We start from the raw sequence: 20,329 nt of genomic DNA on the forward strand, positions 1-20,329 counted from the left end.
TTGTTGTTCCGTGACGGCTGTCGGCAATGGGTTGCGAATGTCGTCAGCAGACGTACACAAATAAAAGCAACGTTGTAGTGGTAGATTCTACGGTATCCCTCGACGAATGTCGGCTATGCGCGAGTGTCCATGGTGGACCGGGCCAATAAAAGCGAATCAAGTGGCGGGATCCGTTGCGAGTGGCGGACGTTTGTTCCAGCTAGGTCCCGTTAAAATTAGAAAACTGTGTGGTTTGGTTAAAACATTAATAACCATATTGGATTCTTATTCGGCTTTGAAGTTGATTAGTTAGGAAAACATGCTTCAGTATTTATGGATTATAGTCTTTTCATTATTTGTAAGCAGTCCACGCTTTTATCCTAGGGTGAGCTAATATTCTTTTGACAAAAACGAAGCTTTTTATATATAAATTTATTTCGTACAGAAAATACAACAGGTAACACATATAACAAAGTGAAATGATTAAAACCGAACATTTTTAAACAGTTATTTTTAGCGTTTCGGGCCTATAAAAAATAGATGGTATATAGTTTTTGGTTTTTTGCTCGAATATTGCACAGACTTAAATTTCGGAGAATGGCAGTCACTTCGCAACGATTTTTGATTATATCGTTGCATAGAACGGTAGTAACGAAACGTAATCGGGACTTAAATATTCGTCAGTAAAGGTAATAACGATTTACTCTGTGGAATGGTACTATGGTAATGTCTCCGTTCAACGGGCCACGCCCCCCACGTTGTAGGCCGCGATCGTCACGTGATCGAGCTTCCCGGGCAACGCTTGCACCTTGTCCAGGCCCCGTTTCCTCCGCAGCTTTTTTTCCTGGGACGAAACCTCCATCAGTACGCCGTTCCTGTTATCGAAATACATGTCGGGGTCTTCCAAGGTGCGCCTCTTGGCGGCTGTTATACTGATAGTGAAACTAATTAGATTCTCGCACAGTCTTTTGGCATTCGCGGTGGGCGAATCTCGACCGGAAATACCGTTGAGCAGGACGTCCTCCATGAGCAGCAGTTGAAGTTCGTACCGCTGCAACGGGGTCACGTACGGCACTCCGTCCTTGTTCCTCAATATTTGAGGCTTGTGACTCGAAGCGCGGAAGTCGAGGGACGTCTTCGACTTCAACAACTTGTAGCCCCCCTCTCTGGAGGTTGGCGGGTTTTTTTGACTAGAGACTTGTCGCCGCAGGCTGCTCGCCTTGTTCTCCATTACCGGCGGTTGCTTCCTTACGTCTAGCGTTTGAGGCTTCTTGAGTTTCGACCCGTCGTCGAGAGAATTCTGCCTCATGAAGTGGTCCACCAGCGGGTTCCGATGATGCTCGGATCCCGGTACATTTGAACTACTCTCGCGTAAACTAGGACTATTCGACCGGGGCGCGGGGCTACTTTCTAGCGAAGAACTGGACTTGGACTCGCTCGTAATGGAACCCCGGTTCTTCGACTTCCTCGGCGGTTTAACCGGAGGTTTCGGAACCGTACCGACGGTTTCCTCCCTGTGGGTTGTCAATTTTTCCGAAGGCTGCTGCTGCTGCAGGCCGGCAGCTACCGTCCCCGCCCTTTTCGCTTTGGGCGGGTCCACGGTCGAGTTGACCGTAAACTTACACACGTTGGGGTCGAAGTTGTCGGTGAGGCCGTCGCTTGCCACCATGACGATGTCGTCCTCGTTCAACGTCGTTATGGAGAGGGTGAGGTTGCTCAGTTCCGGATTGATACCGTCGACCGGTCCGAGGGCGCCCAAAGCGTCCCGCATGTCCCTGTTACTGTTCACGTCGTGAGATCCTTTGGTCAGTTCCCTAATGCCGTAGTTTTGCGAGAAAACGTAGGCCAACGTGTCGCCCACGTTGCACACGCAGCACACGTATCGCGGCTCGTGATTGGTCCTCGCCCCGTTGTCGATCCTGATCGACTTTGACTTTAGCGGGAGCACTACGGCTACTGTTAGGGTCGTCAGCATGCCCTAAGAACGTTTTGAAACCCGTAAATGATTCAAAATCTATTTAGGAAAGGTGCGGAGTAACAAAACTTTGTTAGGTACACAAAGAGACGAATTTATTCTAGTTATAGCGTGTGTTAAAGTCTTGGCTTTTGTTGAACCCTTTTCCAAACGTAATTACAACCTTTATATACACGAGGGTCACTTGAAAAGTTTCCGACCTCACTCTAAAGATGGCGGCACTAGTTACTAAAAGCCAGTGATCGTAGTTGGGCACCTCTTGATAATTACTTATCAAAATTTCAGCCATTTGCGTGAGGCGATGTGAGTGGTTTCGTGAAAATGGCAAAAATTGAATATACAGCTGTAATAACATTTGTTTTTGGAAGGCAATACGCCTACGTAAATTAAAGGTGAGTTGAACTATGTGTATTGGTACTCTGCACTGTCATTTCCCACAGTGAAATTTTGAGCAGCTGAATTTAAATGTAGCCGTAAGAGTTTAAGAGATGATGAACGTTTGAGATGTCCATAAACTGTAACTACCGACGATAATAGCGCTTAAAATGAGAGATAGCAGAGGTCATGAAAATTTTCGAAGAACATGTTTGTCACATTTGAAATCAAAATCAATCAATCAAAAAACCTCAGCGGTTGTGACGGTGCGTTGCGAAAATCCACGAATTTCAATTTGAACTGCTTGACCTTACTGCACCAGATCTAGCCCCAAGCGATTTCTTTTTATTCCCTCAACCGAAAACTGCGCTCAGAGGACAAAGAATGTCGTCAAATCACCTTCGTGAACAATTATTTTACGGAAAAAAAAACGCTGGGTAGTATTTGAACGGGTTAGCTTTACTGGGAGAAGTGTATAGAGTTACAAAGAAGAAAATTAAAAAAAAGAAAAAATGTATTGAATTATTGTTAGGTCGGAAACTTTTTAAGTGACCCTCATATTAGTGGATAAACGTAACAATCAATAATTTGTCTGAGACAGACCCGAGTCAAGTTTATCATATATGCAAAAGCTTCGCATCGAAATCACTCATTACAGTCAAAATAAATTGTGAAAAACATGTATGAATGTTTAATTAGTAAGGAACTTGTTAATGAAAAAATTTGCCTAAGTACAATGAATAAAAGAAAAACCTGGTGATGTTCAATCTTACCATATCGTCTGGACAATAGTGAACACATGAAGGTATATGCTCGTGAATGTATTTATTATTGTTTCCATTTAAAACGTTATATAGGTAGACTGTGTACTTTATGAATTTTTTGTGTTCTATTTATTCTAAAAATATTGGATTTTTTATACTGTTTTGCTTTTTGCTTTATACGAACAATAATATTTAATATATATTTAAAGGAGTGTTAATTACCAAGCTTTTTATACAAAATTTGAGTCTTTTTTTTCCTGTATTTTGGAGAAAAGGTAGAGTGTGTTTGCTTATTGAGTATTATATACAGGGTGTTCAAATAGTATGTCAAGGTTTATTCTTTGTTTAGAGAAAAATGTTAAATACAAAAGTTAAAAGTTTGATTAAAGGAAACTATTTAAAATTATGTTCGTGGTTGATCAATATGTGGCAAATCAAACTTCTATTTTTCTTTTATACTCAGTCACCCAATGTAGGATTGTTATGGTCTATACCGAGTGTTTTAGGATTTTTTTCGTTGAAAATGTGTTTAACACTATATTTTTGACGCCGTTTCCGAGAGCTGTTATTTTATTACACTGACAATCTTATAAACGATTATGCAGGGTGAGTCAAAATGCAAAATATTAATTTTAGGGAAAACATAAAACAAAAAAACCCTGTATATTATCCTTCCAATAAATACTCCTATTAATACTCTTTCAATTTAATTAAGCATTCCCTCCACCTAACACACAACACGAATAAAATACTGAAAATATTTAAACCCTAAAAATATCACAAAAGAATGAGAATAAAACAAATATTACCTGAATGTGAAAAATCTATAGAGACGGATTAAGTTTATTTTTTAAAAATGTAATGTGAAAATAATTTATTATATCTGAGATTTAAACAAAAATAAAAATTATAAACTCTGCAACTTTGGGAAAACAATTTAAACAGTATTTTAAGCTGTAGAAGAGAGTTCGAAGGATAAATAAAGTGAAACTTAATTAAACAGTTCTTTTTTCTGTTTGTTCTGTTAAATTGCGCAGTTTATAATTTTATTTTTGTTTAAACCTCGGATTTAATAAATTATTTATAGTAACATGTAACAATTCGACTTCATAATAGGTTTGTGAATAAAAGAGGCTTTGTATTCAATGAAACTTCTGGTTCAAAACAACCGGGCGTAGAATGCCTTCATCTGTTTCATCGATTACCAAAGTGCGTTAGATAAAGAAAAACAAAGACCTTATATTAAGGAGCTTGACTGAGATCGGCATGGATGACATCAAAATAATCAGGCATTTGTACTGGAACCAGTCAATCGAAATCAAAATTCATAGTGGCCTTCTGACAGATTCCTTCAACGTCACAAAAGGAGTTAGGCGGGGCTATATATTATCACCGACACCGTTTAATATCTATCAAGGTAAATGGAAGACCTATTAACAATGTTCCTTATGCAGATGATGAATTAGCGGATCTGCTAGGCTGACTGAATGAGACTACTTTTTTGTATGGGCTGAGTATTAATATAAAGAAAACTAAAATCATGGCGTAAAACAATTGACACGGTGGATAAATTGCGGTATTTTGGCTCGGTGGATAAAGAGAGGGAAAAGAAAAAGTTATCGATCTATTCAATTACGTTACGTTCTCTACCACGTTCTCTTAGTTTTAAACAAAAAAAACCGTAAACAAACAAATATCTCTAACCATTTCATTACTCTACCCTTTTTTGAAACAGCCCATAAATCCATTGTCTCTTACCTTATTCTCTAATATGAGATCGTGGGCGCAGTTGAAAGCCCTGAGTAGGGCGACAAACACCTCTCTGGTGTTGCCCACCAAATTGAGGCTCTCGTCCGGGTTCAGACCGCCCTCCGCATTAGCTTCGTCCGCCTTTGTCGTCAGCTTTTCGAATGGCTTAGTGTCGTTGAAAATGGTCTTGTTCAGATAGTGGAGCGATCCGTGAACCGCCGATTTCGCTGCCACGGCCGCTTTTTCTCCTAAAAACAACCGCCCGTTGTGAAACACCGCCCCTTCGCTTCGCTCATAATAAATGCCGTTCGTTCTAGGGTTATATTTATTTATTTAATGACAATTTAGATTGCGTGCTGTACAGAGTCCCAAAAAACCATTTCCGTCTTATCTTAAAAAGATAGGTGCACCAGTAAATCCAAACTTTAGCAATTACCAGCACAAAATTAGCACTATGCAAAGTGACACACGAAGACTATGACAAGCTTATATAGTCGGTACGATTTGTGATATCATACATAGTCGGCATAGTAGGAGAGAATAAAATAGATTGTTCATTTTGCTTGCACTTATACTTCAACAGATGTTGTCCGGCCCTAAATGTCTATTTGATCAATGCAAGACAGTCACCACTAACGATCACGATTATATCATTTGAGAGTAAGAGAGACAGAATCAGTTGTACTTGGCATTAATTAATTTAACTACTACGGTCATACTCAGAGATTGATTCATATATTAAATATGAAAATTTATTAAATAAACCATTGTCCGAAAACTATGCACTAAAAATTAAAACAATATCGTAAAACTATACCATATAAATTATAATTTGACAAGAGTAAATATATCACCATATTTACTTTGTAATTACTATGAAACAAACATCATCAGAGTCAAAATTGGAACTGCTACTACCAGAAAATGGCCCTTGGTCTACATTAAAAACTAGTGATGGTACCATTATATCAAGTGTATTCTCTTTTTCCCAGAATTCTTTTATTATATTTTCTGTATATGTTATACAACTGATCCAAATTTCTTTGCTACCTGTCTGAAGAGCTGCCATCCAAACAGATACTTCTTCTTCTTTCTTCTTACTACGCCCTCTCCTTTCGAAGGTCGGCGATCCAAATGGCTATTGTGGCTCGGGAAACTGCAGCCCGGAATATTTCTATTGATGAGCGATTAAACCACCTCCTGAGGTCCTTGAGCCACGAGTTTTGGCGTCTTCCTATCGATCTTTTACCTTGGACTTTGCCCTCTATTATCAGCCTCAGAAATTCATATTTTTCGCCCCTCATAACATGGCCAAGATACTGCACTTTTCTCTGTTTTATTATATTTAATAATTCGCGAGACCCGTGCATGCGATTCAAAACCTCATTATTGGTGATTTTCTGTACCCATGAGATCCGCAGTATTCTTCTATATATGTACATCTCGAACGCTTCTAGTCTCTTCTCTGTTTGAGCATCGAGTGTCCAGCTCTCGCATCCATAAAGCAAAACAGAGAAGATGAAGCATCTCACCATTCTCAATCTGAGCTCAAGACTTATGTCAGATCTTATGAAGAATACCCTCATGCTCATAAATGTTCTTCTCGCCTGCTCGATTCTCGACAATATTTCCTTCTTCGGATTACATTGGCTATTGATATTGGCTCCCAGGTATTTGATTGAGTCGACTTGTTCAACTGGCTTCCCATTAACATTTAGATGTACATGAGTAACCGTTTTTGAGAACGCTAGTGTTTTGGTTTTGGCGACATTTAATTGCAATCCGAAAAAGTGGCTATAATGGACTATGCGATCTATCATGATTTGTAGCTCGGACGGACTGCTTGCCATGACAACAGTGTCGTCCGCGTACCTGATATTGGTTATGCTGATGCCATTGATCTTTATTCCTCCGTTAATTCCATCCATTGCCTCTCTGAATATAGCCTCCGAGTAGAGGTTAAACAATAGTGGGGACAGCACACAACCCTGGCGAACTCCCCTCTTGATCAGTATCTCATCTGATATGTTTTGCTCGATGTTGACCACTGCTGTTTGCCTCCAGTAAAGTTCTGAAATAATACGTAAGTCCTGCTCATCGATACCGGTTGCTGTTAGTATTTCGATCATCTTTTGATGGTTGACGCAATCGAATGCTTTGCGGTAGTCGATAAAACATGCATATACGCTTACATTCATGTCCCTGCATCTTTGTGTTAACACTTTCAGAGAGAAGAGTGCTTCGCGTGTACCTAGTCCGTTTCGGAATCCAAACTGAGTTTCGCCTATTTGCAGTTCGCATTTCCTGTATATTCTTGTGTGGACAATTCTAAAAAATATTTTGAGCACGTGGGACATGAGGCTAATCATTCTATAATCGTCACAATTAGAGGCATTGACTTTTTTGGGCAGCGTTATAAAAGTTGACTTTAGCCAATCGGCTGGTATCTTGCCCGAACTATAGATCTTGTTAAACAGTGATGTTATCAAATCCAAGCTTTTGCCTTCATTATCTGCTATTAGTTTAAGTGTTTCTGCATGAATTTTGTCTGGCCCAGTAGCTTTTCTATTTTTTTGTGATCTGATGGCGTGCATGACCTCATATTTGGATATTACTGGACCTTTTTCGTTTAGTTCGCTGTTATATGAGGGTGGGGTGTGTGTTCTTTCGTCGTTGTATAGCTGTTCGATGTACTCATGCCATCTTTTCAGTTTAGCATCTATTCCCGTAATTATTTCATTGTGTTTGTCCCTAAGTATTGATGCATGGTGTCGCCTGTGTTTGCCTGTCATCTCTTTTATTCTTTTATGCAGATTAAAGCTGTCATGTTTTGATTGTAGCTCCTCTATTTCTTGGCATTTTGCTATCAACCATTGTTCCTTTGCCTCTCTGCATTTCTTTCTAATAGTTCTATTTAGTTGTTTGTATTCTGTCGGCTTTGTTTTAAGTTTCCTTCTCTCATTCATTAGGTCCATAATTTCCTGTGTCATCCACTCTTTCTTCCTGTCGTTCTTTATGTAGCCGATGTCCTGTTCCTCTATGTTGGTTATTTTGTTTTTAAATATGTTCCATGTCGTCTCTATTTCCCTTTCTGGTGCCAAACTGACTGCTGCTTCTATTTCTCTTTCTATTTTCAAACTTATTTCTTGTTTCTTTTTGGTGTTATTCAGTTGTGCAAAGTCTATTTGTTTTGTGGTCTTTTCCCTTTTGGTATTCATAAATCGTTTGAGTTTGAAGTCTATCACCACAGGATTGTGATCACTATTAATGTCTGCGCCAGGGTATGTTTTCACTGCTTTTATGTATTTTTTGAATTCCTGTCCTATGAGAATAAAATCAATCTGGTTTCTGATAATCGTCCCCTCTCTGTCTGCAGGTGATCTCCAGGTATATAGTCTTCTGGGGTGAAGCTTAAAAAAGGTGTTAGTTATGATTAGGTTGTTTTCTACACAGAACTGTATCAGTCTGTCGCCTCTTTCATTGCGCGTTCCAAGACCGTAATTCCCTACACTATCTCCATCAGAACCACGGCCTACCTTGGCATTGAAGTCACCAATAACCATACTTATTTCACCCTTCCTTGTCAGTCGCATGGCTTCATCAACTTGGGAGTAGAATTCTTCGATTTCTTGGTCTGATTTGTCCTGTGTTGGAGCGTAGATCTGGATTATGTTTAAATTTCTGTGGGTTGTTTGTAGTTTTAGCATCATGACCCTATCACTTAGGGGAATGAACTCTGTCACTGACTTTGCTATTCTCTCTGAGACAAGTATTGCCGTTCCATATCTATGGTCCGGATCAGTGCCTCCTGAATAGTACATGGTCCCTCTTTTAGTTTTTTGTTTTCCAGAGTTAGGCCATCTGACTTCACTCATTCCCATGATGTCTATGTTCAATCTGTTCATCTCGCATTCAACGTTTGTAAGTTTTCCTGCCATAAATAAGCTGCGTGTATTCCATGTGGCAATGCGGACGATTTTACCGTAGATTTTGAATTTTTCGCTGTCTCTATCTGCATATTTCTCACTAGTGGAAGACGGGGGTATTCTTCGCACCCTCTCCCCACTTAAGGGGTGCCCCGGACTGAGGGCCATTTTTGTGTTTTCTTCAGCCATTGAGATTTTTTGGAAAGTATAATACAGTAAGAGTTCCGTTTCTTTTCTGTATCGCAGTACCACAACTATTAAAACTGCTACAGTCATACTTGTAGTGATCCAGTAATGAGCCGGTCCAGAGTCATTTTCTTTGCGCCCCATCCTGGTACTGGTGGTCGCTGCTGCCCTCCACCAGGGATATTTATTGACCTCCCAGTCTAGATCCGTACTGTTCTGCGTTAACAGGATCACCTCGAGTAGGATGTGGCTCTGCACCACGCAGTACGGTCCTGGCTGAGGAGAGGCTATGTGTGCTTTTAGGCACGGACGCGTCACCCAGCCCTGGTTGTCATGAGGACCAGTGCCCAGTCATCCCGAAGCAAAGGTGCTACCTCTCTAACAAACCTTGAACCTAAACAGATACTACTGCAGTATTATTAAAAAATATTTTCTCCAATTCTATGACAATAAATGTATAATGGTGAAGAGACAATATGAAAATTTTTCCATTTCAGCAATTATTTCGTTTGTAGCATACGGCAAGTTTATTTATTTAATTAATCCGCTTACTGCACAGCAATTGATAATTCCTTCTTGTTGAGGCATTTATACATAATTAAAGACGGCCTTTCGAGTTCAGACAGCAATGGAAAGTACTGTAATTATCCGTTAATTGGTGTTAACTTTGTCGAGTATTCGACACCGGGGCGTAATAGCCATTCTTAGTATACGATTGGAAGCAGGTAAAAGTCAGGCACCTTCTCTCCTGCTATGCCATTGCAAATCGAACCGACTATATTTGAATTAGGGTGTCCTATATGGTATTGCGTCCTAGAAAACATTTTTTCATCCGGCATTTAAAAGCTTGAGTAAGAGTAACAAAAATATCGATGTCAAGAAAATATGTAATACGTAAAATATGTATTTTGTAATCTGACGATTGACATTCTACCTTCGTATTCTTTGGTTAATTTCTGATAAGAGACAAGGAGAATCAACTTGACCGTTGAAAACTTTCTATTCTTTTATTTTGGAGTTAGAACTATAAATTTTGATCGAATATGGTTGTAATCATGGTTTTCAATTGTAGTGTTAGTTTTATATGCAAAATATCTTAAAAATTTGGTTTGTACTCGTCCCAAATGCGTGATGTGGATGTTACATTTAGGATTCAAAATGACTGAAGCGAACGAAAGTTTATTCTGACCGCATAGTACAGGGCAAGAAGAGATTTCGAGTTTTTAAGATCTATTGAGTGTCTTTTTATTTATATGTAAACTTTAGAAGTTATCGGCTTAACTTACCACTTTGTGTTGAAAGCACCCCGAGTGCGAAGAACATACAAATGGTCATATGTTTTTTAGATAGGATAAAACTTTAAGTTAGGAGTCGAGGTTGGACAGCCTCTGCCTAGTAACAATACTAGGGAATTTTAAATTATATGTATTTGAATCTGTTCTTTTTTCTCAGATCTGACGAGCCTGATCCCATGCTCCATCCTAGGCCAGGAACGCCCGTCCCCAGTTCCACAGTGCTGGAGATTGTTTGTCCCTTTTTTTGTCTTTTTTTTAGATGTGACCGTCTTGACTGTTTATCTTAGTTTTTGTGTGCTCTGGGCCTGCCTACTAACGGACCCTATCCCCTCAGCAGCTTTTTATGCCTCTTAAATAGAAATAGAATTCTGAAAAGTAAACTTCCCCAGGAGAACCGTCTCGATTATCTGGGGTAGTTCCGAATAGTGCTGGCAGCGTCAACCCCAAAAAGAAGAAGAGTTTATTTTTATGAAGCCGGCCACTTTATTGGATTCGCTTATTACTCTCTCCATATGAGTCTTAAAAGTTCACTTTTCCAATGTTGAGTTTTTAGCAAAATAAATGCTAAAGCATTTGGCGGGATTTAGGAACAGGTTATTTTGGCAGTATTGTATCAAGCACAGAAGATCTTGGCGGTTAGGACAGTCATTGGAGGTTTCAATGTTGGTATATATTTTGAAGTAATAGACGGAGAGTAGTATTTTATAATGTTTGAAAGATTTTTGTATTGAATTAATATATATAAGGTTGTTCGGAAAGTCATTTCGTTATTTCCCGTCAGAGGACTTAATTACGTTTTTTCGAAACCAACTTCACACTTAAGCCGCATAACCGTTATATGTCTTGAGAGCTGATATTGCAAGGCTTGTGTGTGAAAAAGTTCTATTAATTCTACGCAGTAGTTTTCGGTTGGTGCCCTTTTAAATATGGAGAGCAATAAGCAGCATTTTCGTCATATTTTACTTTTTTACTTCAGAAAAGGTAAAAATGCTGTCCAAGCGAGAAAAAAATTGACGGATGTGTATGGAGAAGGCGTGTTAACAGTACGCCAGTGCCAGAACTGGTTTGCAAAATTTCGATCCGGCAATTTTGATGTCGAAGATGCACCACGGTCTGGAAGGCCGTTGATGCAAATCGGCGAATAACCACACGAGAGATCGGTGAGAGATTAAATTTGTCGAATTCGACTGTTTATGGCCATTTGAAAGGCATGGGCTTAACCTCGAAGCTCGATGTGTGGGTGCCCCATGTCCTTACGGAGCGAAATTTGTGTCGTCGCGTTGACGTGTGTGATTCGCTCCTCAAACGTCAAGAAAATGATCCATTTTTGAAGCGGATTATTACTGGGGACGAAAAATGGGTTGTATACAACAATGTTAAACGCAAGAGGTCATGGAGCAGAAAAGATGAACCGGCTCAAAGCGTGTCAAAAGCCAACATTCACCAAAAAAAGGTGATGCTCTCCGTTTGGTGGGATGTCAAAGAAATGGTTTTTTTTGAGCTTTTGCCGGACAATACAACGATTAATTCAGAAGTCTATTGTCATCAACTGGACAAATTGAATGATTCACTTAAAGAGAAGAGGCCCGAATTAATCAACAGGAAGGGTGTAGTGTTCCACCAGGATAATGCGAGACCTCACCCAAGTTTGGTCACTCGCCAAAAACTTTTACAGCTTGAATGGGACGTACTGCAACATCCACCATATTCTCCAGATCTGGCGCCTTCCGACTACTATTTGTTCCGATGGCAAAAGGTGTTGGACCAGAATGGCCAATATATAATTTAATAAAATATTTATTCATTATACGAAAACTGTCTTTCATGTTCCCCAAAAAAAACGAAATGACTTTCCGAACAACCCAATATTATAAAAAACAAAGGGCCTCTCTGATATAATGTGATGGCAACCGTTAATTGATACATTTTAAATGAGTTATTTGACACTGAAAAAGCCATATCTTAAAAGAAACAGTATTAACGAAAACGTGTGAAAAGTTTAGCAGCCGTCTCAGAATACAAACAAAACAAAATATTTGTTTTTGTTTAGTGTTTTATTATTTAATAATTAAAATTATAATTAATAATTAATATTTAGTCTTTCAATCACGAGATTTTTCCAGTATCGCTGAAGAATGCAGTTGTCCAATATATAAAAACAACGATAAAGGAAGGATAGACAATTTATGACTATACTAGACTAAGTTATTTTAACTTTATTATTTAGAAACAGGATGAAAATGGCTTGTTCTTTCTCATGAACATTTGAAAAAAATGGTTAGTCATGAATTCTTAATGCGGAGACTTATTAAATGTCGAGTGAGGGATCTGCTTTAAAGTTGGCTATCCTCATATTTGGAGGGATTGATACAGAAAGTGAGTGAGATGGCAAATTTTCTAATTTTATTGATGACATAGAAAATAGTCCGTTGAATATATTGAACACGCTACCATTGTTTGCAGATTATATTGCTCTTGTTGTGTTCTTATATTCATCAGTTGAGTGATTCCGCATCTGATTGTAAAAAGAAGATGTAGTCCTTCAGTGATGAGAATAAACAAGAGTATTTTTATATCGTCAGACAGCGGTTCTATTTGGCAAAGTGAAGTAGTAAAATTCTCGGACATAAACTTAGATTTTAACCTAACTTCGGAAAGTCGGATCAAACCAGTTACTAGCAAAATGAATAAACAATATTAAATGTGATTAAATTACCAAATAGAGCTTATAATAAAAAAGCATATTCTTCACATATTCTTGAGTTTGATTCTGGATTTAGAAAGTGTAAAAATCGAGTCAATAACATGATAAAAACTGCAAAAAATTATACTTTCGTAAAACGTAGGAATCAGCGGTTAAGGATACTAAAAAACAATTGAAGTTTATAAATAATTTTTTTGCGAAAAAATTGAAATAACTGATCGCGTGTATAGAAGTAAACGGTAAAAATGTAAGGAAGAAGTAATTGAAATTACATTAAGCTTAAGAAAAAATCTGCGCCTGCAAGTGATAAGTATCTGTTCTCTTCTATCATTTATAAATAAGACATTCACTACTTAAATCTTTCCAGGAGAACTAAAAACAAATAAAGCATATTCCATTGTTAAAATCAAGCATAAAAATCCAAAATAAATAAACAAGTGATTAAAACAATAATGGAGAATAATTCACCATTAGATAAATTCCAGTATTATTTCCTACAAAAAAGTAGTACTCTGTCTGCTACCTTGACTTCAGACCAAAAGCAAATTGTAGTTGTCTTGTCAATCGACCTACGTAAAGCATTTGACACAGTTAGCTTAGAAATACTAAGAGATTGACGAATTTCTATTCTCTTTATTTTTTTGTTTAGTATTTTTACTGGATCATTGTTTACCAGTTTTACGCAAGCTTCAATTTTCCTTTGCAAAAGTTAAAATAGGTAAACTTTACACAACAATTATGGAGTACCACAAGGTTATGTCCTAGGACCACTACTTTATTATATTTACGTGATTACTTTGCAAATTGCTAGCCTTAAAGCTCAATACGCAGTAAAAAATAAGACGGAATTAGAAAAACTAATAAATAACGACCTAAATACATATCTCACATAGCTGCCACCAACAAATTAAAAATAAATATTGACAAAATAAAGTTTATAATTGTTAACATAACCTAACCTAACCTAACAACATCAATTTGGAAAAAGTAACATCCCTAAAATATTTAGGTCTAATTCTGGATGAATAAAGTGAGTTCTATGATTCCAATTATTTATAAGCATCGAAATTATATCTCTCATAGAACAAATAAACTGGTATATACCGACTTTTTCGTGTCACACCTGAGACGAATCTAGGGAACTTCCAGAAAGACCATTTTCAAAAAGATATAAATAATGCAAAATAAATTTTTGAACATTTTATGACTATCTTACACCTACCGATGTCCTACATCAGGAATTCAATGTACCTACATTGGAAACTATACTGGAATTTAAAAAACGTATACTTTCAAATGTTTCAATAGTGAAAGTGACAACATTAGACTTACGAATTCTTATCCACCTTTTGTCAGAAAATGCAAAAACTATCGGAATATTCGTAGAAAAAAAAAAGCAAAACAAAAGTTAGTAAAACTTAACACTAGTCAATGTAGCATACTGTTAAATTAGTAATTCAAATCTCAAGGCCACCACTATCAAAGCACTGATTTGAATCAGTCCTGGACAAAATCAAATTGTCTAGAAAATGACAGTTTTGCCATCTAGGATTAAAGGTTCAAATCACTAAAGCGTGGGGTAAGTTGTTGGTTACATTTTATAAATATAAATGTTCAAACTCACCCCAATTCACGCCATCCGCGACAGCCAAGATGGCGGAGTCCTTCCGCGCTATAACGCCGAAACAATCCGCTATAGGGTCGCCGTTCTTCTGCCTCGTAATTTGATTCCTATCGTACAAAGAGTCGGATAGTCCGTAACAAAAATCGGATTTTCTGTTCCACTCTTCCGGCAGTACGGCGTCCTCCACTTTACGAAATGGATCCGACTCCGCGTGACTTTCATCTGAAACGTTTTCGGCTATAAAAAATTTCCCATTTATTGAAATACATCTACAGGGTGGTCCAAATTATAATGGAGAAACTTTGAAAGCGCATTCAGCAAATGAAAATAAGTAAAGAAGTTCATATAAATTTTTTTTTTGCTATAAAAAAATCTTCTATATTTTGATTTCATTGCAGGGACCATTTTTGTTCATAGTTAATCAAGGTATCTAAATGTATTAACAAAATTGAGATGAACTGAAGGCGTACCATTTTTTTTGTTTATTTAAATTAATTAAAACAGTCTCACAAACGCCACGGGTTAAACAGAATGACGTTTTGTCTATGCTACAAATTTTGTTTTTAAGTGTCAATAAAATCTGCTAAGTTTGAATGGGAAATCTAATTTTTTTCGCAATTTGAGAAAGTGAAGCATTTTTAGCTTTTTTAATTCCTTTTATCTGCTGTATGATCTGACCGCCCTGTATATTTCCACAAGTCACGCGTTCTTGTGATATTAATAAAAAGAAAAACATTGTATCACGTCAATGCACTGCAAAATTATGACTGGGAAGCGAGTATCTAATGCAAATCTAAAAATATGACACGCTCATGCAATGCTAAAGCGGAATGTTATCATCGTAAATTGTCAACTGCTAAAATTCTCATGCCTTGCAAACGTTATACCCCGTTTAGGCCGCTCGATATGTATTATTTTCCCTCTGCGTTTGTTACGAAAAGGGTCGCCTTCGCTTTTGGACTTTGACAAGGAGTAATTCTTCCCCTGAGGATTGACGTTCGTTATTTGCTGTTTGGCGTCCACCCTCCTGACCGGATGATGACTGACCGATCTTTTTTCCCTCGCACCCTCGTTGGTCACGTTAGTTCTACGTCTGACCACGTCAGTACCATCTTGCTTGTTAGTATCTTTGTTATGATCTTCTCTCTGCTTACTACTAGATAAATTCAGATCGTTATTCGTTATCACATCCTCGTTTACGTCCGTTATATCACAGTATCGGGAGTCTTTCCTCGTTCTCTCGACCTCCACTCTAAGTTCCGACATGCTGCCGAGACTGTGGCTTCGGCTGTGCCTCTTTGGCTTGTTGGTGACCCGGTATTCGTGGCCGGCCACTTTTATTACCATCGTCGTGTTATCTATGGGCCCTCCGATCACTCTCTTTGAGTTTTTTTTAGGCGCCTGCGGTTGTACTGAAACGACAACCCTAGCACCCTTATTATCGGTATATAACGAAAATATAACATACCTGGCTCGTCTTCGTGCGTGTCTATGAAGTCGATGTCGTCGTCAGGAATGCAGAGATGCTTCTCTGTCCGTTTGACAGTGGTTAAACCGCCGTTGGGGCCCGTGTAACAACCGATAATGGAACTCGACCCGCTGTCATATCTACCCAAGTCGTAGCTAGGTAAATCGGTCGGATTTTTGCCGTAGATTATGGGAGGGCTCTCTTTTAAATTAATCAGCCTGAAAAACAAACGGTATTTCCGCTGTCGCACGTGAAAATTTTGCTAACATCGAGTGGTAAACCGCTGATGCCAATTTAAATTAATTTGTCTAGTTAGCCTATACAGGGTGGTCGTTATTGGAGTGTTTTAACAGGAAAAACCAATTTCTGAACTAGATAGAGTATAATGGTTGACGCTTAAAGCCGCATGGCGATATCTTCACTACCAACTTATTTCAATCTTTGGCCCTTTTGAAAATCGCCCATAACTTTTTTATTGATAACAATTTTGGATTCAGATAATAACATTATTAAACATAATCACACATAATTTCAGTGAGCAAACTTAAGCTTTTAGTTCATTTCGCAATTTGAAATGTATGAAAAGTGATACATTTTGTCCCACTGCCAATGAAGTTTATTTCAATACCTATCCACAGCGACACCAACCAGACAAGTGAATATTTCGGACGTTAAAAAATAATTTAACTGATTGCGGAAGTTTGAAAAAGCAAAGTCAAAATCGAAACGACTTAAATGAAGATTAGGAAATCTGGGAATTGCATATATTTGGAGAAGTATTGGAAACTTCAAGCATATCTTCACAGGCACTAGCTGACCAACAAATTCTGCAAAAACTAAGGTTTTGATTACTTTAAAAAAAAGTAAATTCATTTTGGTTTATCGGAAAATGCATTGAGAACATTAATTTTACATTGTCTATTGTTTGGAGTGCTGAAGCGGAATATTTAACGGATACAATTTTTACCGCGGGAGCACAGAAAATCTAGTGTATCAAAATTGGCAAGGTCGCTTTGGATTCAATGTATGGGTTGGAATTTTCGGAGGTAGATTTGTGAGATATTATTTTTCTTAACGAAAATCTGATAGGGATAGTTTTATAAATATTTGGCGAACATGTGTTGTTTCGTTTTTGGTAGACTTGCCATTAATTCATGGAAGGAGTAAATTATCAGTAAGATGTTTGCCCCGCTTATGAGAGAATTGGAACTAGAGGCCGTATTCTGTGGCTTGCGAGATCGTGTGATCTACTCCTCTAGATTTTTTTTTGGTGGAGATTAGAAGATATTTAGACATAGAAGCTTCCAAACCAAAGAGTCGGAAGAAGCTACTGGGGAAGCGTTTGCTTCTCTCAATTCTATAGATTTAGTAAACAGTTGCCATTCAGCACGAAAAAAGTGTGTTCAGTGTATTGAAGATTTCGGCGCACTATTTGAACACTTACTATTTAATTGAACACACTTAATGTAAACAGTTAAATTTTAATATTTGGTATTCTATTATTTATTGTTTTATTTATTAGGTTAAAATAACTATTATTTTGATTCCCAAATAATCAAAAATATTAAAAATAATACCTAAAATTAAAGTATTAAAGGTTTCATGCTTTTTACTTAAGGTATTTTAAATTGGGATTATCTTTTCTAAGGTTCCTGTGTTTATTAATTCATTTTAAAAGTTTCTATGTGACATATTTTCGAACAGATACCAACAAATCTATATGGCTAAAATGGCTCGACACGGAGATATTTTTAAAACCGTAGCCAACTATGATTGGCATATAAAATAAGAAAGTTATATTCATTTATGAGAAAACTGAGAACTGCAGAAAAAGCTGTACAATTTGAGTAAAAAAGTCACGGACTCTTGATTACCTCCAAAAATGTAGGTGAAACCTTAGGTATATATATTTTTTAATTAGTGTTACACCTTTTTAAATACCTTAATATTGGTTCTTTATACGTGACATTATGAATTATTCTAATCTGCTAATATTGTGATCGTCGATAAAACAGCAAAAAGTGTAGCTAAAAGCTATTTTGTATTTTTTTTCCATATTCGAAGTTAAAGCGGATGAATTAACGAAATTTATTATTATTCATTTTTTCAATTTCAATTCAACTTTTTTATTGTACATTTTATTAAAAAAAATTATACAACAGCGGTACTATTTAATAATAAATATTTATATACAAGGTATAAGAAAAAAGCATACTATATCAAATTTACATACTTTTTATTAGAGGCCATGTATATTATCTCATAAATTGTAAGTTGTAGTTGTAAGTTGGTCACATATGCATAATGTAAATATTATTTTATATTAATTATTATTATTATTATATGTATTTTTTAGTAATTTTTACATTTCATACTTTTTTGTATTGGGCAATTGCCCGTCGATATCCAGTGAACCGCAAAAAAATGAATCAAATTCATTTAAAAATCAGGTGTTGAATTTCGAGAAAAATATTCGCATCGCGCATTTTGTGCAGTAAACAGAAAATATACAGAATGGGGCAAAAGGTAGATACCGATACCAAGTTCCTTACTTTCATGAGCAAAAGAATAAAAAACGGAGATTTCATTTTGAAATGAACGGCGAGTGGCTATAGTACCAGTAAAGTTTTTACATTGTTACAATTACATTTTTGTCGGCACAGAATTGAAATAATAATTTTTATTGAATATTGAGATAATCCGAGAACTCAATAGGAAGTTTACGATTTGTTTAACGGAAAATATCCAAAAACTAATGAGAAGTTGAGGAGATTTCGCATATTGCATCTTCCAAGGTATTAAAAAATAACAATAATAGAAAATGAACACATTACACCACAGGAACTGTAGGAAGATGACCATGACCGCAGACTACAGTTTTGGAAACCTATGATGGAAATATGCAACTTAAATATTTTCTATTTACTGTCAAAAATGCGCATAAGAAGGAAAAGAAAAGAATATTTCATTTTAAAATGAATTTATCACCCATTTTGGCGGTTCACTGTATAAATAAATAAAAACAAAGTTCATGTCAGGCTGCAATCATAACAAGTTATATACTTTAAATAAAATAAAATATTGAATGTCCTTGTTTATCTCATTATTGTCCGTAATTCAGTTCAGACAAGCGATAAAAAAATCGACTAGTCCATTCCACAACACTATGTAATATCAAATACTTTTGTTTAACTTATAGAAACGACACCGAAAGAGATATATTAATAAAGATATTGTCCCTTAGTCAATTTTAAGGCAGAAAGTTCATATATAGTGCTGCTGTTGTAAGAGAAAATGTTGATAATATAAACTTAGGTCTGTCAGCCACTGCTCTGTTTTTAAGATGCAAACTTCTGAACTTTAAAAAGTGGCTGGTTTTCAAGGTAAGCAATTCTGTGAAAATAATGTTTTTAGTGTGGGCAATAATATACCTAATGATAACAATTGGAATTCAATGCAAATAAGATTCATCCAGCGGTTCACCCTTCGGCTAAAATTTACCCTTGCAAGTACTTCGTCACAAACGCGTTCTCGTTGACGTTATTCCTCTTATCTCTGGGCTCATTGTGGAAGCTCAGTTGTCTTAAATAGCTCGACACGCGTTTCCGGAGCGACGGCATTTCTATAAAAATTTGCTTATATTGTCGAGGCAAACGCACGCGAGTAAATATTTACACGAAAACTTAACCTACCTTCGTCTAGGCGCGCAGTCTGTCGTGATCGATAAAAGCCAATGACTTTTCCTTTTATTGGCGCACATTTATCCGCTAATCTCTTATTGTTTGTTTTTATCCAACTTATTGCCTTTTCCGATTCGTTTTCTAAAATCACAACTACACGCGGATGTTTAATTGGTCACGCCCTTGACAGCACAACTTGTCAGCACGTTATTTTTTCATCGTTGCCATAGTAATTTGATCGGTTGAGTTGTAGAGCGAACGTATCGCGTTCCATGTTTGAACTACAGTTTAATTAAATTTGTTCTCGGGTCTAATATTGTTATTCTAAATTCCACAATACAAATCGACAAAATACATGGATACAAATATACAAAATTACGTCTGGAAAAGTCAATCACGACGACACGATGCAATTTGTAGATGAACTTCGGCACTTATTTTTTCATGTAAATATTGCAATATGTTGATTACAGAATTGTAAGAAATTTGGCAGATAAAATTACCAACTATTTCTTCTTGAATTTGCGGGCGCAAGGCGTTTGTTTTCATAAATTTATATATTAAACCTCTCTAAAAAATGTAAATAAAATCGAAATCAAAAATG

At 36.9% G+C, this 20,329-nt stretch overlaps 1 protein-coding gene across 3 annotated transcripts; it reads right to left on the reverse strand.

The window, feature by feature from the left end:
* Positions 1-263: 263 nt before the first annotated feature.
* On the reverse strand, positions 264-19,920 carry LOC132705833 (PP2C-like domain-containing protein CG9801). 3 transcript variants are annotated; one of them, XM_060676747.1, is made up of 7 exons: positions 19,738-19,920; positions 19,547-19,667; positions 16,046-16,263; positions 15,465-15,989; positions 14,578-14,799; positions 4,852-5,090; positions 264-1,957 (listed from the first exon to the last, which is right to left on the reverse strand). In XM_060676747.1, the coding sequence occupies exons 2-7, from the start codon at positions 19,663-19,665 to the stop codon at positions 716-718; spliced, it is 2,565 nt and encodes an 854-aa protein (XP_060532730.1). In that variant the 5' UTR covers positions 19,666-19,667; positions 19,738-19,920; the 3' UTR covers positions 264-715. The 3 variants fall into 3 exon arrangements, 2 of the variants coding, with proteins under 2 accessions (XP_060532730.1, XP_060532731.1); XM_060676748.1 differs by lacking the exon at positions 15,465-15,989 and having other exon boundaries at positions 268-1,957; XR_009619519.1 differs by lacking the exons at positions 264-1,957; positions 14,578-14,799; positions 15,465-15,989; ... (1 more) ...; positions 19,547-19,667; positions 19,738-19,920 and adding an exon at positions 5,893-9,335 and having other exon boundaries at positions 4,959-5,090.
* Between the last annotated feature and the right edge of the window lie 409 nt (positions 19,921-20,329).

This window comes from Cylas formicarius, unplaced genomic scaffold, assembly GCF_029955315.1.
Source record: "Cylas formicarius isolate icCylForm1 unplaced genomic scaffold, icCylForm1.1 PGA_scaffold_8__14_contigs__length_24414737, whole genome shotgun sequence".
In the NCBI taxonomy this organism is placed as follows: domain Eukaryota; kingdom Metazoa; phylum Arthropoda; class Insecta; order Coleoptera; family Brentidae; genus Cylas; species Cylas formicarius.

What these genes read in the sequence shown, in the direction of transcription:
- LOC132705833 (XM_060676747.1), bottom strand. Translation starts at nt 19,665, where the DNA reads ATGCCGTCGCTCCGGAAACGCGTGTCGAGCTATTTAAGACAACTGAGC. An exon ending in CACGCACGAAGACGAGCCAG is followed by an intron (nt 15,990 to 16,045) that starts GTATGTTATATT and finishes TTGTCGTTTCAG; the next exon opens with TACAACCGCAGGCGCCTAAA. An exon ending in CGCGGATGGCGTGAATTGGG is followed by an intron (nt 5,091 to 14,577) that starts GTGAGTTTGAAC and finishes GGTTGTTTTTAG; the next exon opens with GAGAAAAAGCGGCCGTGGCA.